Source organism: Lepidothrix coronata, unplaced genomic scaffold (genome assembly GCF_001604755.1).
Source record: "Lepidothrix coronata isolate B3197 unplaced genomic scaffold, Lepidothrix_coronata-1.0 Scaffold45, whole genome shotgun sequence".
In the NCBI taxonomy this organism is placed as follows: Eukaryota; Metazoa; Chordata; class Aves; order Passeriformes; family Pipridae; genus Lepidothrix; species Lepidothrix coronata.
This window is the reverse complement of record NW_016690225.1, coordinates 4456651-4476079: the sequence shown is the minus strand read 5'-3', so window position 1 is coordinate 4476079 and position 19429 is coordinate 4456651. Positions and strand designations below refer to the sequence as shown.

Genomic DNA, 19429 nt, shown 5'->3' with positions numbered 1-19429 from the left:
TTCTGTATTGCAAAACAGAGAAAACAACCATTAACTAGTAAAGGACCTTGAAACTTTTTCTCACATGCCCTCTTTTGAGGACAGCCTGAGAAACATGCCTCTGTATCCTCAAGCCTGGAGCTAGCCTGCAAAATGCCTACTAAGGGCTCCTGTGCAGATGCAGAAGGGGTCCATAACTCAGAATTGATTTCTCAACACACAAAAAAAGTCTATTTTATGCAACTTCATTGTGAAAAAGTGCCCTGAACATATAATTGTACAATAAATGCTCGTGACTTACCTCATGAGTGAAATCCCAGGACAGCTGGGAGGGGGGCACCTTCCAGCATCTCCTACACACTATTTCACATACTCAGCCCAGGCTGCCACATGCTCATTACTGCAATTTTGGTGACTGCACAGAGAATCCTGTCTGAGGGTTCCTGCTCAGAGGTGGCATGATTGCTGCTCCAGCACTTCCATCCTGCTGTGGTGTGGTGCTCATGTGTGCACCATCCCAGCACGGGGAAGTAAGGATCACAAGGCTCACAAAGCTCTGCTGGAGGTAGATGTCATTGTCCCCATGTAACAGCTACCCCCAGGCTCAGCCATCCCATGTAACCTCATCCTGTGAGAAAGCACAAGCTCCCAGAGACCGCCTTGCATCCTCCTCCCTAGTCTCCTGCAGAGACAGCTGTCTCCCTTCCCTCCAGCCTCCTGTCGGCACACATGTCCATGTGGCTGGATGGAAGACCACACCACGACTGCAAGCTAGATTACAGCTTGTGTTTTGTTCCCATTGGCTGAGATTTCACCTGGATTAATTCATCTGTTGTTCAGATCAGGCTTGTGCAAACTCAAGGGAGAGGGTAAGTATGTGCAGGTGAGGGATGCAGTTTTACATCTTTTAGCACCAATGCCGGCTAATGTCAGCTTAAAAAGACAATTCCTATCCCTGAATCAACTTCTCAGCCCTAGCAGAGCAATCCTTTTGAGCCTTTTTTCCATGAATGCAGAGAGCACATGACCGCTTCTGAAACTGGGCGGCATAAGTCATAGAGTCTGCAAAGAGCAGCCATTGTTTTGAACTGGATTGTAAACTGAAAATGCCAGGAAAGGAGGCCCTGAAAGTATTTGCTTCAGAAAAGTCACCAGGTTTTTGAAAAGCTAATCTAAGTAGTCAGCTGCCCACATTGCATGGGAGCCTTGTGGCAGCCCTCAGGGCACACTGCCTGTTCTTTGATGGGACTGGCAGAGTGAGCTGGAGCAGTCAGGTTCGTGGTCTCACCCCTCTGGATCCAAGCACAGACCTGCCGAATTTTCACACAAAGCTGAGAATCTCACACTTACCACTCTTCCAGCTCTGCTGCAGAAAGTCCAAGCTGCCAGCTTATGGGCAGAGAGCTCAGCAAGGCTGTGTCCTGCTCACCACCCCAGCCCACCAGCTGTGACCTGACAAGTTCCAGGGAGACCCCTCTGGTTTGTCACACTGAACAAAACCAGTGTGTGCCTACAAAACATTTCCAATGAATCTGGCAGTTCCTCATGAAAGATCAATCTTTCAGCAAATTTCCTTGGAGCCCCAGCCCATTGGCCAGGGTTTCTTTCCTGGAGGGATGAATGGGACAGGATCAGAGGCATGAGAGAGTCACATGGGCAAAGGAGCATCTTCTAAATCTTAGGAACTGGCCCACAGGTCCAAGTTGCTGAATCCACCGAGAGTCACAGAAAACCACTATTTTGTGGCAATTAAGATTACAAACACAAGAAAAAATAGAAAAAACAATATATTCCTTATAATGTGTTAGTAAGACATTCAGTTTAATAAAATGAAGACTATCTTCAGTGTCTTTGATAGTGTTTCTTGTTAGCCTGGTCAAGGAGCATTGGCTTTCTTCTGCTGACAGCATAGAAGAGCTGTGCAATGACAGTCTGTCCTAGTGCCACGTGGCTGTAGGTGTTTCATGCTTAATATATCATGCTAATATAAAGTTATTGGTTTGCTAGCAAGTTTACTTATGTGAAATGGGGCCAACAGATCATCCTCATGAGGGGAAGCAAAGGGGAAAGTACTGATCTCTTCAATCTTGTGACCAGTGACAGTGAAGCTGAGTTAGAGGAGGTTTAGGTTAGGTATCAAGAAAAGGTTTTTCACCCAGAGGGTGATCAAGTACTAGAACAGACTCTCCAAGGAGCTGGTTACAGCACCAAACCTATCTGAGTTCAAGAAGCATTTGGACAACACTCTCAGGCATATGGGGTGACTCTTGGAGTGTCCTGCACAGGGCCTGTGCATCGAGTTGGACTCGATGATCCTGATGGGTGCCTTCCAACTCAGCATATTCCAGGATTTTATGATTCTGTGCCTGGACAGAAAGTACTGGGACCTTTCAGATCATAGAAGCACACATGACACATGAGACATGGCAAAGGCTGAGACTAGGGACATTCAGTAAATCTAGAAACAGGTTACAAACAACTTTTGTTTTCATTATGTGACATAGATAAACGTATATAGAGTATATAGAGAATTTTGTGTCATTATTTTAGATATGCGTCAAGCTTTTTGTGTCATTATTTCAATTATGCTTTGGCTTGGTAGTGACTAAGCAACTTGACAAATTAATTAGTAGATTTGAGTCATATCAGACCATGACAAATGTAAGAGGCACCTTCATGTGTGCTGTTCATTGACATGGTCAAGAGAGACCCAGACACGGTGCTCTTCCCCCAAGAGGGTTCCTGGGCCAGTCTGGCCCTGTGCAGTGAACACATGGAACAATGCAAAGCATTCGTCCACACGAATACTTTGAGGCTGCCTCCTCTGGCTCTGTATCTCTTCTCTCCACAAACATAAGTGCACTTAAAAGAAAGTCACCTGAGTTTAATTCCTGAAACTATTTCACTCTCATAAAGCTCCCGTGCAAGCTGTGCTCTCTGGAGTACCAAAGTTTTGTTTACATCTGCATCTTCCACTTGAAGCTTTTGGAAATAATTTATAATGCAGAGGATTACAATAAACCAAATCACCAGCCAAAAGAAAAAATATTGCTTGTCACAATTATCCCTTTTCTGTTTTAGAATGTTTCCTACCAGTTTTGTTTGGAAAGTGGCAAAGTTTGTGGCAAATTTGATCTGACAATCCAAGTGAGGAATTAAAGTCATTTAGGAAGAACAGGTGCCATCTGGAAAATAAGCAGAGAACCTAAAAACAATTAAGGGTAAATGTATTCATTTATTTGCATTCCAGAAGGCCGCCCTTTGGTCTCTCATAAAGATAACACATTAACATTAGGATGAAATGCTGACATGCTGTCCAAACTTTCCCCCTGATTTTGAATTGCAAACTACAGATGCTGAGTCACTGATCTTTTTATTAGCTCAGAGAAATAACATGGCATTGCTCAAGGATGGAGACCAGCCAAAGTCTTATAAAGATAAGATATGGATGAATTTTCTCTGAAAAAAGAATTCCTTATCTTTCTGGCTTCATTTGGTGATACATCACCAGAAAACTAAAATGAACTGATAAAAAGGATCTGCTTATTTATTTTCTTAAAGATTATTTGATCCTTTTAGATTATTCCAAATAGCATCATATTGGGCCTCTGACTACCAAGGAATTGTAGACCTGATTTTCATAGCACTGTTGCCACATATTGATGCAGCTTACCATGATAAACATACTGTATTGATTATATATAACCACAGTGTGGCCAAACAACAACTACAAAGAAACACGTCCACAAATTGTAACCATTTTCAACTCCAAGTAGTCTGAGATTGAGGCAGAAAGCAGAGATTTCAGGGGAGCATGAGAACAGCTACTTAGTTCAGATGGAATTGGTCAGGTTGACAGAAGGAACAGGGAATGTGGTCAGTATTTGCTAAAATACAGAAGCTTATGGGTTTGTTATAAAATAGGGGTGTTAAACTTTCAGAAGCACAGACCCTACTGATGGGTCAGTAATTAATGTACAGCCTGATCCAGGAGAGCTCTTTTATTTGTTCAGTGCTTGCTGACCAAAAGCAACGAAGTATTTCTCTGAATTTTTGGCAATTAGTTACTTTTGGTATCATCTCCACAAATAACAATGTTCCATTTCAAAGTTGCAGTTTATATTTTTAGATCCTTTAGTATTTCAAAAGCATTAGAATATTTAAAATAAAATGCACCCTTAGTGCAGTCAATCAAACATTTCCCCATCAACTAGGACAATTTCTATCTTCTGATTCCTCTCTCAGGTTTAATTCTGTTTTGGATTCTGCTACTGAGTGGCTCTGTAAGTCTTGAAGAAGTTGGTGTGCAAGTGGGACAACTTATTAAATGCACAAATCTGAGATGCAGAAGCTTGCTTCCTTCACAAATACAAGTGTAATATGCTACTGAATAGCTGCTATTGTCTTCATTTTATAGTGGGGAAAATGAAATTATATTCTGTAGGGAAAAAGAGCATTTCAATGATAAAATCAGGACAGAAAAAAATAATTTCTGACTGAGTTCTGTTTAGTGTTTTCTGATTGGTACCGTATACATAACTGGCAGCAGCATCTACAGGAAAGAGCATCCAGCAGCTCTCACCTGAAGTGCTTCATATGGCTTCGCAAGACTTTCATACAGCTGAAATTTTTCAGCAGTGATATCACTAAGAGTGCCCACCACTAGAAAATATTGACAAAAATGGTTGTCATTGATGAGAATAAGAAAAGACAGGAAATACGCCTTCTTTTGGGGGGGGGAGATGTGGGGGCTTCAGTCGCTGTCAAGAACGTGAGCGGATGGGTAATGTGCCATGTTTCCTAGGTTAGCAAAACTACAGTTGGTCCTTCGAGAAGCTTTTCAGCAGCTATGAATTTGATGAAAAATTTCCCACTTGGAGAGGCAAAAGTTGGACTAAACAAGAAACTCCTCATATTCCAAGGACAACAAATACGGGATGGAAGTTCTCAGGAGGCCCTCCTCCTCCAGTCTCTGGAGGTTTCTGAACCAAGCAGGGTCTGACAGATGTGCCATCCCCACACTGCAGTGGTGCAGCTGGGCCAGCCTCATGCTATTATGAAGACTCCAAGGCAAAGATCAGCACAGAGCCAATGGATCAGCACTAGATACACACTTAGCAAAAAAAACTGATGAAGAGCAAATGGCCAGACAGTTCTGTGCTCTGTTCATCTCAAATTCTTCTGGAGCTGGGAATAAACAAGTGTCTTTTGTCAGCATAAAAAGTGTGAAAAGCAGTGGGAACACAGGTGTCTTAGCATCCTTTTGGGACTGATTCCCTGGGGAAGGTAGCCTGTCTCTGAGTGCAGAAGTTCAAAGGGCAGAGGACAGTGCTATGAATCAAGAACAGCTTAACTTGCTTATGAATGCAAAAATGCCAACATGCGTGGTGTGTACATTTTCACCTTCCCTTTTTTGTACAGCTAGGAGGTTATTCCCACACACCAACCAGGCAAAAATGGCCCTGCACTGAAAGAAAATTATTATAGCAAACTAATTCTCTTTAATGCCATGAAATGCCAGAATTAAGCTTGCCTTTAATGTGATATCCTGTTGTGCATGTATTATGATACACTTTTTTAATGATACAACTGCATCATGCTCCTTTCAAGAGATCCCTACTTCATTCACTACACAGGAGAGATTTCTTAATGAGAATGTAGGCAGGATTTTTATTGGTACTGATCTTCTGCACCCTCTTTTGTTTACTGAACTCATTCCCAGTACAGGTCTGAATAGGAAATTAAAAATGTAATATTTTATGTAATTATTCTTAAAGTTCAACACAGCTGCAGCTGAGTTTCATGACTCAGTAATCCAAGATAGTAAACTAAAAATTGCAGACTAAGTAAGCTGTGAAAATCTAGTTTTCTGATCTTGTGTCCCCAGGCTGTGTGACAGAGCCATGCCCAGCTGCATTTACTGTGGCAGTACTCCTACCCTCCTTGAAAGTTCCTCACTCAACCCTAAAAGTGAGCATTTTATAGAGCAATATGTTTCAGCTCAACCACAGAAAATATACACTTTTTACTCTCGCTGGGCACAGTTACACAAATGTCCTCAGGCTGACTGAGTGTAGGATATGTTTGCACAGTACAGAGTACTACAATGTAGAGAATACCTGAAGGTATGATAGGAAATATGAAGCTGAAAGCCTGAAATTCCCTATCTATCCCAGGATTGACCACTGTATCCAATGCCCACATGCACACACAAAGGAGAATGGACTCCTCTCTTCAAAGGACATTTGTCCACCTGAAGGACAGATTTGTCCTTGAGTTTTGGTTAATCTGTCCTCTTGAAGGTGGACCATTCCTCCAGTTTCCCAGAAGGTAACATGAATGATGTGTTTGTAAGACCAGAAGCACTGGGCTGAGAGCTGCCTGTAAGGCAGTGGCAACTACAACATGGGAACATCGACCTTCAGGCTGCTAAGAGGTCCAATATGCTATTCCAAAGAAAAAAAGTGGCACAAATAGCTTGTTTCTTAAAAAAATAAAAAAAAGAAGTTTAAGTGTAAACCATAATCCATTTAAAGGTTTCAGAGGAGAATCTGTTCAGGAAAACCAGCAAGTATGCCCTCTGTGTGGGTTAGCTTCTTCACCCATGACTTCTTAACACACCAGCTCCAGGGATCTTCAACCAAGACGTAGGTTTTCATGTGTAGGTGCCCTCTTGAGTACTCTAGCATATCCCACCAGCCCCTAGCCACCAACACAGAGGGCATGAGAATCCAATAGGTCCTGTGTTGTATCTTCAGCCCTGTGTGGATGTCTTGGCTACCCTCTGTAGTTTATGTCCAAGGAATCTGCCTTGCTCCCCAACAGCTGGGGCTGTCAGTGTTTTGGCATGTATTGTCCTTTTGCTGTCATATATCCGAAGCTCCCACATAGCTGCCTGCTGCACCTGCCTGGCCAAAGCAGGGTGCCAAAGGCAACAGTGAGTCATTGCCATGTTCACCCCAAGACACTGTTGTATGAGGAACATGAGTTGTTCTTGCTCTGTTTTGTTTTTAATGGAGATGAATCTGTACTTCCCACAGAGCTTAAAAAGTAGAAAAGAAAGCCTCAGCTGACATTTCAAGGGAGGATAGCTTGGGAGGTGCCTTCTCTTTTAAGCTAACCTCAACAGAAGAATGAGAATACAATCAGATAAATGTCAAAATGAATGATGAATCCACACATCAGACAACTGACCCAATTTTGAAAGAATGTCGTACTTTTTTATTTTAGGTTGAAAGACAGGACTGTTCAAAATTTAAGGGATTAAAACTGTAGTTTTAATCCCCAGCTGCAGCCAATGAAAATATTGTCTTTGACCTCAATAGAAATAGAAGATGTCTTCATTTGATCTGGAAAAAACTTTGAAATGTTGGAGTAATAACTAGTTGCTGCCACTCATTAGTTTCCCTCCTTTTCCTCCAACAGAATGATGTTAAATCGTTCATGGGCAGTACATATCATTGCTATGTATTTATTTGCTATCTTGCTTCTCTACAGATTTTTGAGAAGAAGATGAAAAGCTGATCTGTTTCCAGAATTTGTGATAGGTAAAAAACCCAGCTAAACAAACAAATTGGGGGGAAAAAAAAAAGGAGAAAGAAAGCCTACCTAGATCCCATGGAGATGGCAAGAGAGATTGTTGTTATCTCCTGGAGGAAGTTGAGAGACAAGCTTACAAAATATGCCAATATTATTGACCATCTGCCCTCTGATGTCTCACTGGCTGATCTGTCATATTGCAATCCCAGCTTTATACACTTATACCCACTCTGTGAAAGACAAATCCATAATGACAAACAAAGATAACATGTATATGCAGGATGATGCTGGAGGTGAACTGTTCATGAACAGAATTTGGCCAGTTGTTATTCAGGGGTGGTGGCACTTTACCACAAAGCACATTAACCAGCTTGACACTGCTATAAAGTTCTCGTTTCCTTTTCCTCCTCTTCCTTTCCCAAACCCAATCACACAATCCTGTCCCATCTTTTGCATTAGCTTTGGTGGTCTTCAATACATTCATGCTTTGAGTCAACTCCATATGCCATCACAAACAATTCACCTTTTTTCCAGTTTAATATTCTCAGTTCCAGTAAACTGAATTGGCTTGGTGCAGGGTCAGAAAACACAAGCCAGTGCACTTAAGTGGAGGAGGGCCAAGGCAGAACCAGGACAGGGAGAAGAGTACAGAACCTCTCTTATGTGGAAATGAGCTGTTAGACAATCTCAAGCCCAAACATGCAACTTCACCTGTACAGCTTTGCCGCAGACATTTTAATTCTTGTTTTGTGTCCTGAAGGCTTGTCCTGGTAGCCATCTGCAGCCTCTCAGTAATTGTATAGTCTGGCTCAGAGGATTGAGCAATAATGTGATAAGGTGAACATAAAGAACTCCAAGAGGAAACTCTCTGAGAGACCAGATATTGAATGTGTTTAGAGGCCTGAAGTGTTGAGTAGCATCTACCGAGGTGTTTCCAAAGCATTTGGAAACTGCTCCCTTGAGAGCTGCACGTCTCTTTAGTTGTAGTGTCTTTGTCTTTGCGAACCTGTCCCTCACCTCTTGGCAACCTCCATGGTCATTTAGAATTGTGTTTTGCTTCATACAGCACAGACTGAGAAACAAGGATGGTAACACCACCAAAGACCCTGCAGCCCATGATCTACCAACAGTGGTGTTTATACAGCGTGGGGGAGCAGCAGTGAGACAGCAGCTGGGGCAGTGAGACAGCAGCTGGGAGCTGTTCCCTCACATAACATGGTTCCTTATGGGGGGAAAGCAGAGCTACTGAGCTCATATTCCACCCACTTTTCAGGACCTGAAGGTCTATCCAGAAATACAGTCTAGACAAGAAAGAAAGATACAAGTGGGATGTAAAATTATTCGAATACCTGAACTACTCAATGGAAAGTCAATGTTTTCTTTTTTGATATAGTTGGTCTACTTGCAAAGTGGCATTTCAGCTTCACTAGTATTTGCTGAGCTAGCTAACAGTGTGTTTCAATTGAGATGCCTGGAACATGTTTAGGCTTATTAATAAATTTAATCTTCTGTTACATATAGTAATAAACAGGTTTCTACTTGGGATTTTGAACAACTATTTCAGGATATAGTTTAAGCCTTTTCCTTGGTGGAGTGCCACAGAATTATACAGCTCTTATGAAAAGGAAGATTAGAGCACACTGGTGAAACTAGAGTCATAAGACCTTCGAGAATAACAAAGATTTCTTAGGGGGTGATTCATATGACCAAAACCTGCACACATACATACACTAAAAGGGAGGTTATAAGCTGCCATAATTCTTGTATCAAAGCTCAAGAAAAAAATAGCTAGCATTAGACTGAATTATTTTAAGCATGGAGTCTTCTGGCTGTGTTTGCTGTTCTTCCTTCTAGCTCTGCTGCATTATGTCAAGAACAGCCTGCACTAAGGGAACCTTGCAGCTTTCCCTGCCCCTTTGCACCATGCACGGATCCATGCAGGGCACAAACCCAACAATGCTGCCTTGGCACTGCTACTCAATGGCCTTAGCTTTGGAATGAACCAGCAGGCAGTAGCTAATCCCACATGCAAAACACTGGAATCCTGGTGTCAGCGCCATGGAGAGTGGGAGCGCTGCGGGTTTGGCAGGCAGATGGTTGCTCTTTTACACAACTGTGCAAAGTACAGTTCTTGTGATAAAACATTACAGGTTATATGAGGCAAGGGTTACATTTCCTTGGTTCTTATCTTCATGCCTGATACATTCTTTGGCAGAAATGGGAATTTGGACAAAGATTAAAGAAATTACGGATGTGAACAACTGGGTTACCACATGGAGACTGTATTGCTATTAGTGGCAGTACTGTGAGAGGTTAGAAATGTGAGGCATATAATCATTTACAGGCATGGGAGAGAAACCAGGCAGTTATTTTCTATAAACCTCAAATACTAGAACAATGGAGCCTTGGGGGATTTGGTGAGGCAAAGCGGGGTTTGGGTTCCAACTCTTACCTCACCTGCTCAGATTTAACTATTTCTTCATACTTGACGTAGAAGTCCTCCTGAATGTCATCTGAAAGGCATATATATATTACAGAGCCCAAGCAGAAATAGGAAACACAAACAACTGAAACATGAACCTTATGCAAAGAAAGGTTATAAATACATACTCAATTATATGAAAGTGTATCACTATTTTAAAAGATTTTTGCATATATTTCTTGTTTTATCATCATAGTTTTAGTATCAGCTGTTGCATGGCCAGAAGAATATGGTTTGTCAACCCTCTGCAGGGAGCAAGTTTAACAAGAGGTGAGGACACAATACACGCTTTATCTACCTCTCCTCTGACGTTCTGTACAGGGAGATAAGTAGGTCACCATACCTCTCTGAGTCCGACATCATGGCTTTGCTAGGGAAGATACAGCTTGGACCAAAGTGTCCCTCAGTAGGTCTGACCTTTTCACAACAGTCCTCTTTGACCCAGTGCTCTCCCCTGCACTTCTGAGTCACTGCTTCTGTATTAAACACCTTTCTGAGTTACAGCCCACCAAGCACAGAGTTTCATAAGTGCTTAAAGGTTGGCTTAAAGGCATAGGACAGGGATGCCACTAATCAGTTCTGGCTCTTGTTAGCTACACAGATGCATGCAGAGAGATGAGAGAGACCAGGACAAGAATACGTGTCTGCTGAACCGCTGCCCAGTTCACTTCCTGGGGGTCCCTGCTGAAAGAGGGGCACAGCAACAGGCCACAGCATGGAGGGAAGCTGTGTGCCCTGCCTCCAAAGCACTCTGCATCCCACAGGATGCTGCTCCTCATCACTCTCCACTGCTGGCCTCCATGGCAGGCTGTCACTACTCTTTGTTATGCAGTAATTCCATGGCAAACTTTATGGGAAACTGAGGCTCTTACCCAAAAATAACTGCATCAAGGCCTAAAGTGGGGAGTCTAAAGGTAAGGTAGGCAATAATTATTTTAGGTACTTAAATTACTCCTTCTGTATCCCACCCAAAGCATCCTGGCATCTCTGATCCTCTGCTGTACACAAGACCTCTTCAGTTCCTCAGCAGTGCTATAAATAACAACAACATATTAAAAAGTGATGTAATTGTAAGTACCAGACCAACTTTTAAAATTGTATCAATTAGTCCACCTAGAGAAATTTCACAAGAGGCATTTTCAGTATCTCACATTTAATTTCTCCTTCAAATAGAGTCTCCAAAACATTTCTAACTTGCCTGTAGAAGAGAGACCCTGAGAAGTACTGATCTGGTGGAAACACCTAAGAGGTATGAATGGTGATAACAGTTACCTACAAAGAGTATGCCATAGCAAATACTGATTGTCTCTCTAAATGTTCTCTTTTGTCAAGGTTTCTTCTTACTATTTTGATTTGGCACTCATCTCTGTCTAAAGTCTTTTGAAAATCACCAAACAACCAATTTCATTCACAGAGAAAAGAGGAATGCATTTCCAATGATTTTCAAGTTTTCAGTATGCATTTCCAATAATTTTCAAGCTTTCAGTAGAACTTTATACTCCATATAAAATTGATTATACACAATATACAATATGAAATAGAAGAGATGAAAATACTTTGTAATTAAAGATTTGGAGATAAACTTGCAACTGAGGAAGGCATAATTGATCTCTGGAGACTATTCAGTGCATGCTTACTGGTGGACTATTTTCTCCACTCTGGATATTTAATGCATCCTATTGATTCAGTATATCCCCAAAAAAACTACTTTGGTGTCATAATATGTCTGCAAATAGATTAGCCTTCACTAGCTATCAAAAGCCAGAGGAACTAAGGTGTGGCACTCAAATTTGAGATTGCTTTTCACTAGTTTTATATTGGCTATTGCTAAATTGTATTATTACCCTATAAGTTATTATTTTTCTTGACATGTGAAGTGTGGGTTAGTTGTTAAGGAGAATGATGTTGTGGTTATTAGAAAAATAGTGAAAGGTATTTGCTGACTGCCACAGTCTTTCTAACTAGATAACAGTCTTGAGGCTAAGCTACTGCCTGGGACTTTGTATTTTAGACAAAAAATTCAACATAAGGAAACTTATATGTAATCTTTTTGTGACGATCCCTGCTTCAAATTGACAAAAAGATTAGGTGTTAAAATCAAGTAAGTTTTTGAGACTCTGGATTTACTTAGGAGATTGAAAAGCTTTTACTATAAGAGTTTTAAAAACTCTTATCAAATCCTTCTCTGCTATCTCATTTTCTTCCTGAAGGTTAGGTTGTTAGGTGCTACGGTTTTATCTAATGTACAAACACCTGTATGTATGGACCTTTAAAAGCAAGAGGATTACTCCCATTTGGTTCATTGTTACCTGACCAAAAGCCTACACAATGAGCAATCTTGTAAATATTGACTACGCCCACCAGGAACTAACACTACAGCAACAATATTGAAGGATGAAAAGAGGAGACAGAACTGCAACACATAAAAAGCTGCCAGGCAATGAACAAACACACCAAGGGGGGAAAAACAGATCCTGTCTTCGGAAAGTTGTGGTATTCCCAACTTTGCAGATTTAATACTGTGGTACTTGAGTACCTTGAGCTGGACTTGACCTGAAGGCATGTTGGTATGGAAGAATCAAATTCATACGGGGTATCTACACGGCTATCAGACATCTGCTTTCTCTGACAGGGAGACTTCACTACATTATGGCACATCAAAGTGCTCCCAGAATGGGAAAAGCTTATGGCTCTAGGTTGCTGCCTGGCAGAGGAATATGCCTCCAAGTGGGACCATTAAGCCCAGGCCACCTGCCTGGTCCACCCCAAGGCAGGAGCACAGGACAGTGCTATGGCCCCTCTGCCTTTCAGTGGCTGGGGGTGTACCTGGCAGAGCAGCTCACTGGTTCTGCTTTTATTTCCCAGTCTGGAAAACACTTAATGCTGAAAACTGGTGTTAAAATAGATACAAAAGCTGCTAGTAATGCATTTTACTTAGGAATTCTGCTACTTTTTTGCTATGGATCTGTATTTTATTCTTAGCTGCTAAACTTCTCTATGTGAAAAAATATGCTACAGCTTAAGCATGGCAAAAAAGATGAGACAGCTGCTAAAGAGAAAAATATGATTTTTTTATTCAGCTTTTGAATGCTCCAACCAATATTCAACTAATATTTGGGGGGTTGTGGATTCTTGTTAGGAGATATTGATGATGGAGTTAGGACTTTTTGGTGTATCCTTTCAGTGCAAGAAAAGCACACCTGCCTGTGGTGGGAATTCAAGTAACTAAGGAATTCAGTCACTTACTTAAGCTGCACACGTCTGAATTCAGGCCTTGGTAAAGCCTAGTTGGCAACAAAGTCTTTGGAAGGACTTTGCACACAGCCTCTGTTTAAGGTAGTGTCTCTATTGTGTCTCTTACCTTATGTCTAAAAAGGAATTTCACTGCTTCTGATACTCACAATGAATGAAATGTTGCATTAAAGAAAACAACTGGGCATGCAGAGAGGATGAGAAGGTAGTCAGTCTTCTGTTTTGTTATTGAGCACCTGGTATTCTTTTATTTTATATTACACAGTTGTTATCTACACCCCACAGGTCAGCCTGTGGAAAAGAATATAAAGATAATCCTATAATAAAGGCTCTCCAGTTTAGAAGATGCTGGAAAGAAAATAAACCAGGAAATAATTTGGAAGTTCTTACTTCCTTTGGAAGTACTTTGTATCTTGTGGGTATCATCAAAGAGCCCTCTTTAGGAGAGATTCAGACACAGTGACAGGTAAATTGGTAGGACAGGGCACCTCCAAGGAAACTGGTAGTGGCAGAAGAAAAGGTGAACAGGATGCAATGGGTGTCAGTCACCATGCCAGACCACTCTGAAAGGCAGCAGCTCAGCAATTTGCATACAGAATAACTCACACACTACAACCTCTGCTGTTACCTTCAGCATTCATGACATGATTAGATATGCCAGACTCAATCAAGGCACCATAATCAGGCCCACAGACACAGCAAAAGAATATGTGGGCTACTAAGAAATGAGAAATTCAAGTTCTTTGCAAAAGGAACATGCTCATACAGACCAAAGTGGTGAAAAAATATGATATTCACTTTTTACATAAACACGTGAAACTTTATAGACTGAAATGCTCAATTCATCCCTACTGAAGTAAGTAAAAAACTCTGACCCTCAAAACCATCTATCAATGAGAAATTAAAAAAAAAAATCCTAGAAATACACCACTCAGACTCATGACATTACTTAATTCTACTACAGTCATTTCCACATCAGGTGACAGCAAGAAAACAAAATTTTGAAGCAATACTGACAAGCCACAACAGTGTCTTTCATACACTAATTGAGAAGTTAGCTTAGAGAGGACTCAACATTAAAAATTAGACTGGAATAAGTCTCTGTTAGTCAAATTCCTCACTGCAAAGCAGGAAGACTTGAACATGAAGATACATCAGAAGATCTTTCACTTGAATCTTTTCAGTGTCCTGACTCCCTTCTCCCCTTCAAACAGATTATTTAATCCAAGCTGCTAGTCAGCAAGACTTTCTGCATTAAGATCTCTCCAGTGCCTCAGGAAATGCCTGGAGACCTCCTCACTCAAAACGAAGCAGTTATTGCATCTGCTGCTCATCTGAGTCGATTGTACTGGGCACAAGTGCACATCACAAATTATAGACCTGGAAGCATAAAAATGTGATCAAAAAATTATAATGATCTTCTTTTCTACCAAACATACCATTCCAAAACTTTGAAAGTGGATTCGTTAATCTGAAGTCTTTTCATTTTACTCAGAGTAATACAATATTCAGCAATGCCAGCTCAACAATCACCTCAAACAAAGCTGCTTTAAAATTCTTTTTGCAGATGATTCATGAAGTAAAACAAATCTTTCTTTCTTCCTTGTAACAACAGCCTCATCACAAGACATCTGCTTTTTACTTATTACTTCCACTGACAGCCAGTAAAAGAAAGGATTCTGTAGGAGTGGCCTCACCTATGAGTCTACATATCTTTCACCTCTCCCAGTGGGTATATTCTCAAAGTGCCAAGCTACTCTATTTAGATTTAGTGGCAGCTGATTTGAATAGCTTTGCAGCTACACAAAACACAAAATGAGTTATCCTCTGTGGAGAAAGGCAGGAACATGAGAAACAGCTCCTCGTTGTGCAGGTTACAAGTCACATATTCTCCTCCCACCAATTTACTGTCTCTAAATTAAAAGTACATCAGCCTTTTCCCTTAACTATTCCAACTGTAAAGCATTTCCAGATCCCTACTGATCTTCATCTAAATTCTAACAGTTGATGTCTTTCTAATGGTTTTCAACGCAATGATCAGTAAAATCTCCTATGATTTTGTAGCTTTAGTATATCTTAATTTTTTAGAGTATTTTTGTTTCCTAGCACAGACATTTCTGGGTGCTGTCATGCTGCATCAACACTATCATAAAAAAATAGCTGAATCTCACCTGGAAACAATTTTTCTATCTCTGTAAAAAATGAAAAGTATTTGCTTTTTACAATTTGATGCAGAAAATCTGTGTTCTTTTTCATCCAAGGCAAGGCTTCTCCATTAAGTTTCTGTTCTAAAACGGAGAAGGGAGGAGAACAAAAAACAAAAGCTCAGTTTTCCTTTGGACTGTACAGAGAAACTAGTCAAGTCTTGGGGCTGGGAATGTGGGTATGGAGTAAAGTAATAACATCATCCAAAGTACAGCCTGTATATTTAGAAAAGCTTTTTTTTCATATTAAGTATATTGGAACTAATTGCACACGATACTCACTGTACTGGAAATAATTATACAACATTACGCATGTAGGCAGATATTATACAATGATGGTTTGTCTCGAAGTCATATTTTGGGTGATGTGCAAATGAACCCTTCTGCATATGATGCTGTCAGCCTTAGAATGCCTTAGTCCTTCCCTGTTCCACAGTTTCCTGCAAAGAAAAAAGACTATGGATCGCCCTACACTGCCAGAACACATTCATTGGAACTGAAGGAAAAAAAGCTTCAGCTGAAGGTGGTGAACACCCCATAAACAGACCCGATTTGTCACGCTGTTACACTAGAGATTACACTGTGAGAAAAGATTTATAAATTTATCAGTTTTACTGATGCGGAAGGAAAATATTTTGGGTTTCTGTTATAAACAATGTATTAGCTCTATTGTTGATAAGACTAAGCACACAGGACTGGAAATAGAGCAGATATTGGCACTAAAATAACAAAAAAATGAGTTTAAATGTCGAGAAAGACAGACACTGAAAATGTGCTCTTGAATTTCAGGTCAAAGAGTAGCATTAGTGGTCAGCTGAGGAGTGCAGACTGTGTAATAGCAGCCTGCATTATAAGAAAGCTCATCTCAGTTTCGATCTTAGTTTCAAAATTTTGTGTATGTTGCTGGAAATGTTTACAGTTCATTATACACAGCAGCACACTCAAAGCATCAGGGATCATACCAAATACCCAGTTTTTCAAAAAACTTTCCCAGCAACACAGTGCTCTCACTATCAGCCAAGTGAACTGGGAGCATGGATCCCAAATAACCTGGACAGGTTTGCCCGGATTCATAAGACAACAATGTTAAGTTTGATCTGATATTATAAAGTTTGCTCCAAAACCAGGCTCCACTGCCCCAAGAGCTGGAATGGGGCTAACACAGCTGTTAGCTGTGCTCCTTGGTGCTACTTGTCATTGCAGGGGCTCCTCAGGTGCTTCAGCTCCAACTTAAAGCTGTGGAAGACCTGAGGCTGGGTAACAGCACAGTGGGACCAATGTGGAATCTTGATCTTTTGGTGCAACTGCCCAACATGCAACATGCATGGTGGTGCATGAAGCCTCTTTATCCCCTCAGGTCTGAAATAAAGTACAGCTTGGCTTTTGCATGAGTGATACACCTCATGAGGCTTCCATTGCCAAGTATGAGACTTTTGACCTCCTGACTTTTCAAAAATAAAAAAGGCTGAGGGATGTTTTCAACTAGAAGAAAAGATTACCTTCTTCTCCCTCAAACTAACCCAACCAGCCATCTCCAGATCTACAATAGTACCAACAACAGCATTGCTTTCAATTAGATCAGCCTTTACAATTTCAGCAAAAAACATTACTTTTTAAAAAGTCATGAGCCCTTAAGAACAGCACAGTATAAATTAAATGTTTGTAATTTTAATGGCCACTGCTTGTTCTTGTTCTGTCAATGCTGCCCTTTCTGTAGAAACTTAAATCATTAAAAAAATATTTTTTGAGTGGTTTTACTGTAATATTTGATATCTTCCACTAATGCATTTTAGATATATTATTCTAATGTGTTGGGAGCTTTGAGGCACCTCATATCCTGGAGGAAAGACAATTAGGCAGTTCTTGTCAGTATCGTCATTCAGTTAATGAAATATCTAATAATACAGTTCATCCATTAGTGGGCTATACCACAATTTAAATACCTTACAAATTCGCAAAGCCTTAGCTTATCCTACTGCATACTAGCCGTGCTTCTCCCTAAGGCCTATGAAGAGCTTTGTGTATACAACAAAAAGAGTCCAGGAGTAATGAATTTCTGCTGCTCAGCAGCGAGAGCCTTTCCCTTCACATTAATGTTCAGTGCCTTTTGTCTCTTCATTTTGTAAAGACATAGCACTGATAGGCCTTCCCTCTATTTTGTGTCAACGCCTTGACATGCTCCCACATCCACTTTCCTGAGACAATGCTGTTCTGATTCGGTCCAGGACAATTCCCAGGTAACAGACACATTTTCAGCAACTTCACGAGACGGGCCTGTGCTTGGCACCACGAGATGTGGGTTCGGCAACCCAAGAGATGCAGAGGAGGTTGTCTCCGGAGATGAGGCATCACCTCTCTGGGTCTCACTCCATCCACTCCAATAATAATTTTCTTTGCAATGTGTGCTCTGATCTATAATAAATACACAGCAGCGCTCACACACCGTCCGTGCTTTCACTCAGGAGCTTTATTTAGGCGCTTTCAGTCACACAAGGGTCTCTTTCCACTCGGAACACCAGCCCGGCGAGCCCTGCCCTGCGCTGCCCCGGCCAGCCCGCGGACACCCTCCCGCCGCCATGTCGCCTCGCACACGCGAGCGACGCCTCCTCCCCCGTGCCCGGGGCGTGCGCGGAGAGAGCGGGGCAGCGGCGCTCGCGGGCGCTGCCGGCGCAGCCGTTCCCCGCATTCGCTTTCCCGAGGCTCTCCCTCCGTTCTTCCCCCGGCAGCCCCGCGCTGAGGACACCTCTGGGCCGCCGGGCCGTGCTCAGCCCGCGGGGGCGGTGCCTGCCGACGGAAAGTGCTGAGTCACGGCCTGACGCGCGGCCGCCGTCACGTGCGGCGCCGGGATCGGGGCGGCCGCCGCAGCGGCTCAGAGTGCAGAGCGCACTCGCGGCTCGGAGCGCGCCCGCTCCGCTCGCTACGGCTCCGCTCGCCTCCCGGGCCTCCCCCGCTCCCGGCCGGCATGGGGCTGCTGTCGCAGGGCTCGCCGCTGAGCTGGGAGGAGACGCGGCGGCACGCGGAGCACGTGCGGCGGCACGGCATCCTCCAGTTCCTCCACATCTACCGCGCCCTGCGCGACCGCCACAAGGACGTGCTCAAGTGGGGCGACGAGGTGGGTGAGACCTCGGCCGGGCGCGGCCTCCGCCGCGGCCTCCGCCGCCCGCGCGGGCGGGCGCAGGTGCCACTCGAGTGCGGGCCGGGCCGTGCCCGCCGCAGTGCCCGGGGAGGGCCCGGCCCTCGGCCGCGGCGGCTCTGCGGGAGGGGACGGTGCGGGGCTGCCCGGCGGGGCTTTGTTTACCCCGCACACACACACACGCTCGCCGCCTGTCGTTGCGCAGCACGGCTGCCCTCGCATTACCTCTCGTTACCAGCGCGGCTGCCCCACTCTGAGCGTTTCCGAAACGCTAACACAACTTCCAGTGTTCCCGCCTGGCAACGGTCGGTTGGCCTGGGCAGCCCCTCGGGAGGTGTATTCCCGGGGCGGTGATGCCCGGTAGCACTCGCTCCTTCCCCGGAGTTTATGTTCTCTGGAGCGAGGTCTGAGTGAAGCATGTGTGTGCCTAGACTCCACGGCAGTGCCAGCTCAGCCCCAGACTCGGTTTTTGGGAGGTGAGCGAGGGAAGCAGGACCGAGGATGTGCGAGTGGCTCTGCAGTGGCAGCCCTCTCGCCGCGCAGTGTCCCTCCTGATCCCCGTGGAAAGAGACCTGCCGAGCCTTGCTTTACCCCAGAGTCTCCTGGGCGTCCTGTACATGTCAGCCTGCCTTCCAAACAAGGATCAGGATGATTACTCGGGTCATGACTGGAACTTTGTTACAGGTGCTTTGTGCTCGAGCACCGTAACTTTAGCCACAGGTCTTAGGCGTATTGCCTTGTAAACCTGTGCTGAATTGCACCACAGCCTGACAGCACTCTGCGAGCAGCAGAGTCTCCTCTATTGATCCGTAGGATTGGCCGAGGGACCCAGCTTCCCCT

The 19429-nt window shown here is 43.1% G+C and overlaps 1 protein-coding gene across 2 annotated transcripts in view; it reads left to right on the top strand.

Moving 5' to 3' along the window:
* Positions 1–18402: 18402 nt before the first annotated feature.
* Positions 18403–19429, top strand: part of GCLC (glutamate-cysteine ligase catalytic subunit) — a 38060-nt gene continuing 37033 nt past the window's right edge. Inside the window, exon 1 of one of the 2 annotated variants that reach the window (XM_017814535.1) lies at positions 18403–18568. In XM_017814535.1, the coding sequence (XP_017670024.1) occupies positions 18419–18568 (150 nt within the window). In that variant the 5' untranslated portion in view covers positions 18403–18418. The remainder of the gene's footprint in view (positions 18569–19429) is intronic. The other variant, XM_017814534.1, reaches the window with a different exon arrangement.